Genomic DNA, 4,921 nt, shown 5'->3' with positions numbered 1-4,921 from the left:
TAACTGAGAAAAATAATATTTAATTAGTTGTACATTTAACAATATTTTACAACAAAACTTATATAAGTAAGATAAATAGTATTTAGATAACGAGTCTAATTAAGTGCGTTGTAAATGGAAAAATTTTATTGTAAGAATTTAGTCTATAATTTTTAAGTAGTTGTAAGTTTTTTGATCAAGATAATATTAAAAATTTTAAACATATGATTTAAGAAAAAAATCACAAAAATATATATTGTAGATTTAAGAAGAGGGTCCATTAAATTACTCAGAGACAAATTGAAAAAAAAAAAGTTAGAAATGAAACATGTCTATAATTCAGCCAATTAAACACCATAACTAAAATTTAATTATTTTTTTTTCATTCTACTCATCATTTTATATATAATTTCCAATAAAAAATTGAATACAAAATTTGGATTTGCATAAGAAAAAAAACAATGAATAATTTAAAATTATTTTTTAATTATCGAGCTACTTATATTTGTGTAATAGATTATAATATTTATATATTAAAATAAACATACTAAATATATAATTAAAATTAAAATTCAAACAAAAAATCCGGGCGTAGCCCGGGCCGATCCTAGTATATTTTATAATCAAGTAGCTAGACAAATACGAAAGAAAAGGGTAATTCAATAAATTTTATCCTTTTTTTTAAAATAACGTTATGAGTTTTTTGTCATATTCAGAGCTTTTGCTATGCAATTTTATTCATTGTTACCATTTACATGAACACAAGTCCAATCTCAAATAAATATTACAGGATCAGTGTAACTAATTTTCACTGAAAAGAAACTAACTACTTTTCCTTTAGAGTTGGTAAGATTTATCTCAATTCTCAACTCATTCAACTAAAACATGCGACTCTCAATAATCTCACCTCTACTTCATGTTTTACTCGTCTTTCCGCTGCAATATCTTAAAAGGGCAATTCTCTAAAATAGTTTTTTTAAAAAGTTTTAATCACAAAAATAGTCCTAAAACAAAGAAAATGACCAAACTAGTCTCTTTTTATTTTGAAATTTTTAATTTTTTTAAAAAAAATTTGATCAATATCTCCAAAACTCCACCTCTTAACTCTAAATCATAAGTCTAAGATTAGTTAACCCTAGGATAAAAATGTACTTTTACCTTTTAATAAAACTTCTTTTGGTCATTTTTCTCGTTGAAAGCTATTTTTGTGACAAAAATTTAAAAATAGCTATTCTATAAAATTTCTCTATCTTAAAACATAAACTTAAAATATCATTTTGACCAAAATATAATTAAAAATGTGATAAGTTAAAGCAGCAATTTATTAAGACCATATATAACATTTCCCAAATATCTTCTTACACATTGCTATCATTTTATTTATGGAAAAGTTTCCTAATGATCAAATTTGATTTTGAGCAAAGCTATCAATTATAAATTGAAGAAATATTCCTTTGGAAATGTATATATTCTGCGTTTACCAGTTCATGGCGGCCACAAACCTCGAGAATTCGTCAAAACATGTTTGTTCTCTAATCTTTCCAACGACTTTCAAAATATAAATGCTTAGTCATGCATTTAATAATAACAAATCATTGATCTTAAACCAACAAGGTTTTCGTCGTTACCCACTCCCCCCTTCTTTATTTCATTACAAAACACAGCAACACATCAATCATACCATATGATCATTGCACCATCTCTCTAAGATTTTTATTTACATCGATCTAACATTTCAATTTTCTTCTTTATTTACATTTTGGTGTGTTCAGAAAAAATCAACAATGGGAGCGTACAAATCCGACGACGACTACGATTATCTCTTCAAACTAGTCTTGATCGGAGATTCCGGAGTCGGAAAATCCAACCTGTTGTCTCGATTCACCAGAAATGAATTCAGTATCGAGTCAAAGTCTACCATCGGTGTCGAGTTCGCTACAAGAAGCGTTCATGTCGACGAGAAAACCATCAAAGCTCAGCTTTGGGACACCGCCGGTCAAGAAAGGTATACAAATCCTCCTTACCTCTCTTTTTATTACATACTAGAACCAATTAGTTTGGTTACTCATAATTTGCTTTATTAAAGTTTTTTGAACTTAAAAACAGTTTTTATTAAGTTTATAAAAGCTTTTGTTGTTTTACATCTTATATCAATCTAGAAGACTTGAAAAATTGATGTAGTTACATAAATATAATTTCTAACTAGATCAATATTTAAATATTTTTCTGTAGAAAAAACCAAACTAAATTAAAATGACATGAATATAAATATCGTATAGTTTGGTTTGGTTTCTCTTTATTTACGTATCTGTTTTGTTGTTGTTACACAGATACAGAGCAATCACGAGTGCATACTACAGAGGAGCAGTAGGTGCTCTTCTAGTGTACGACATAACTCGTCACGTAACGTTCGAGAACGTCGAACGATGGCTCAAGGAGCTTCGTGACCATACCGATGCCAGCGTCGTGATCATGCTTGTTGGGAACAAAGCTGATCTTCGTCACCTTCGTGCTGTTCCCACGGAAGAAGCTAGATCTTTCTCTGAAAGAGAGAATATGTTCTTTATGGAAACTTCTGCTCTTGATGCTACAAATGTTGAGCAAGCTTTCACTCATGTCTTGACTCAGATCTATCGTGTTATGAGCCGTAAAGCTCTTGATGGCACTGGAGATCCAACATCTTTGCCTAAAGGACAGACCATTGATATTGGAAACAAGGATGATGTTACTGCTGTTAAGTCCTCTGGTTGTTGCTCAAGTTGAAATCATTGTTTTTGTTTTTGTGTACTTCTTTTGGAGAGAGGTTTTGGTTCCTGGATTTTTTGTATCTGAATTTATAATTTTGAAAGGGGGTGTGGTTTAAGGTTGGTTTTACAACACAACCCGCGAATTTGTAGCGAATTGAACAAGAGGTGGTCCGGTTAAAAATGGTGTTTTAGTCGTGAACAAAACCTGAAAAGTAACCAAAATGCTAGTCCCTAGCTCTCTCGAACTGAACATTTTGGTGTAAGATTTGTGTGTGATTTCTAGTCAGCACATGAGCAGTCCACTTAAACGAAAGTTGAAACCAGTGGTTTGGTACTTAACAAGGAAAGAGAGGGAGAAACATATTCGTGATTATTATCGAATCACTAATTAGTAATTTAGATCCGCAATCCAATACAATAAACTCTACCTGTAATATACTAATATACTGTATATCGGATTCGTTAATGTTTAATTTTTTCCATTATGTGTTACTAAACTGCTATAATTAATATTTTCCCATCAGTATATAAGCTTTTGTACGCACAAAATAACATATTATTGAAATGCTTATAACATAAAAGGATCTAAATGCTATATAGACAGAGATAATAAAAGAAAAGGGGCATAATAATTTGTTGAAACCCAAAAGAGAGAAAGAAAATGTACCTTGTTCCACACGGAGCCAAGTTAGGTCCACCGTCCAAATTATGACATGATCTTTCCTCCAAGTCTCATCAACAACATGCCCATGTTTATCGTGTCGTTCACTCGACAATCATCATCATATTGATCTCTAAAATTCATGCAGTCATTATTTATCATATATAAGTTTTTATTATTATATAACCTATTGACAGGTCCGGTTAACTCCAAAAAAAAACATTTTAAAAAGTGGACTTGTTACCACATTACCTGATATAAGTTTCAAATGGTTTTCGATTCATACTAAGGATAACAAGATCGTATGCTACCAAATTACCTGTAAACTATCAAGTCCAAACCCAACCTTTTCACATAGTAATAACTTTGTTTCAGGGGAAACTTAAACTCAAGAAAGAGTGCTGTACCATATTTTCAGATCTCACACTTCTCGTGTTGGGCTTTCTGGTACTTGCCCGATTTCATGAAGAAAATATGTAACGTGCAGGTCTCAATGCGTGTCTTATTTGACTTTCGTAATCTGACGTTAGTTAAAAACTATGCACCTGAAATCTAAGAGCATGATTAATCCGGAGTTCTTATCGGAAAGTTAAGAAACTGTTTTTTTAACTTTTAACTAAAAAACCTAAGAACCGGTTTTTAAATAAAGACTTTATGAACCGGTTCTTAAATAAAGACTTTATGAATCGGTTCTTAGCTTTTTTAATTAAAAATTAAGAAACAGTTTCTTAACTTCTGCTAAGAACTCCACTCTAAGGACTCCGGGTTAATCATAGTCTAAATAATTTTTTCTTTCTAAAAGGAAGAGAAGGAACCACATATAAAAGCCTAAAGGAAACGAAAATCGTGGTTGACTAAGAGCATGATTAACCCTTAGAGTTGTTATATGGGTCTTAACAATTTTTTAATAATTAATGATAGTTAAGAGGTTGTAGTTAAGAGACACTGAATTTATTGGCTCCAATGGTAAAGTTCTTAATGTTGGGTTCTTAAGGAATATTTTTTATTAAACTAAAATTTTATAAAGATTTAATATATTTTTTAAATTAAACATATTAAAAGAAAACATTTTAAACATTAATTAAAAAAAAACAATAAAACAAAGATTAGTAAAATAAACGAGAATAATTTAAAAGAAACATCTGAGCTCAATTGTTGTATTCATCACGTCTGAATTTACCCCATAGATGTTCAACCAAATCAGCTTTCAGTTGTTCATGCATTGGTTTATCACGAATTCTAGTTCGAGCATCCATCAAATTGGCGATATTTGTAGGCATACCCATATCAAAATCGAGATCCACATGTGAACTTCCGGAGTCTTCTCCTTGTTGAAACTCTGTAACATTATATAGAGTGTAGCCATCTCGTTCGTCTTCCACTATCATGTTATGGAGTATGATACATGCTCTCATAATCTTCCCAATTTTGACTTTATCCCAAAAAAGTGCCGGATTTTTAACAACGGCAAAACGAGCTTGCAAGACTCCAAAAGCACGCTCCACATCTTTTCGGACAGCTTCTTGTTGTTGAG

The 4,921-nt window shown here is 31.1% G+C and overlaps 1 protein-coding gene across 2 annotated transcripts; it reads left to right on the top strand.

The window, feature by feature from the left end:
* Window positions 1-1,477: 1,477 nt before the first annotated feature.
* On the top strand, window positions 1,478-3,050 carry LOC106303526 (ras-related protein RABA1e). 2 transcript variants are annotated; one of them, XM_013739787.1, is made up of 3 exons: window positions 1,478-1,502; window positions 1,752-1,984; window positions 2,310-3,050. In XM_013739787.1, exons 2-3 carry the CDS (start codon window positions 1,764-1,766, stop codon window positions 2,740-2,742), a joined length of 654 nt encoding a protein of 217 aa, XP_013595241.1. In that variant the 5' UTR covers window positions 1,478-1,502; window positions 1,752-1,763; the 3' UTR covers window positions 2,743-3,050. The 2 variants fall into 2 exon arrangements, with proteins under 2 accessions (XP_013595241.1, XP_013595242.1); XM_013739788.1 differs by lacking the exon at window positions 1,478-1,502 and adding an exon at window positions 1,524-1,593.
* The last annotated feature ends 1,871 nt before the right edge of the window (window positions 3,051-4,921 follow it).

Source organism: Brassica oleracea, chromosome C7, assembly GCF_000695525.1.
Source record: "Brassica oleracea var. oleracea cultivar TO1000 chromosome C7, BOL, whole genome shotgun sequence".
Taxonomy (NCBI): domain Eukaryota; kingdom Viridiplantae; phylum Streptophyta; class Magnoliopsida; order Brassicales; family Brassicaceae; genus Brassica; species Brassica oleracea.
This window is presented reverse-complemented; position numbering and strand designations above follow the sequence as displayed.

What these genes read in the sequence shown, in the direction of transcription:
- LOC106303526 (XM_013739787.1), top strand. Translation starts at nt 1,764, where the DNA reads ATGGGAGCGTACAAATCCGACGACGACTACGATTATCTCTTCAAACTA. An exon ending in GACACCGCCGGTCAAGAAAG is followed by an intron (nt 1,985 to 2,309) that starts GTATACAAATCC and finishes GTTGTTACACAG; the next exon opens with ATACAGAGCAATCACGAGTG.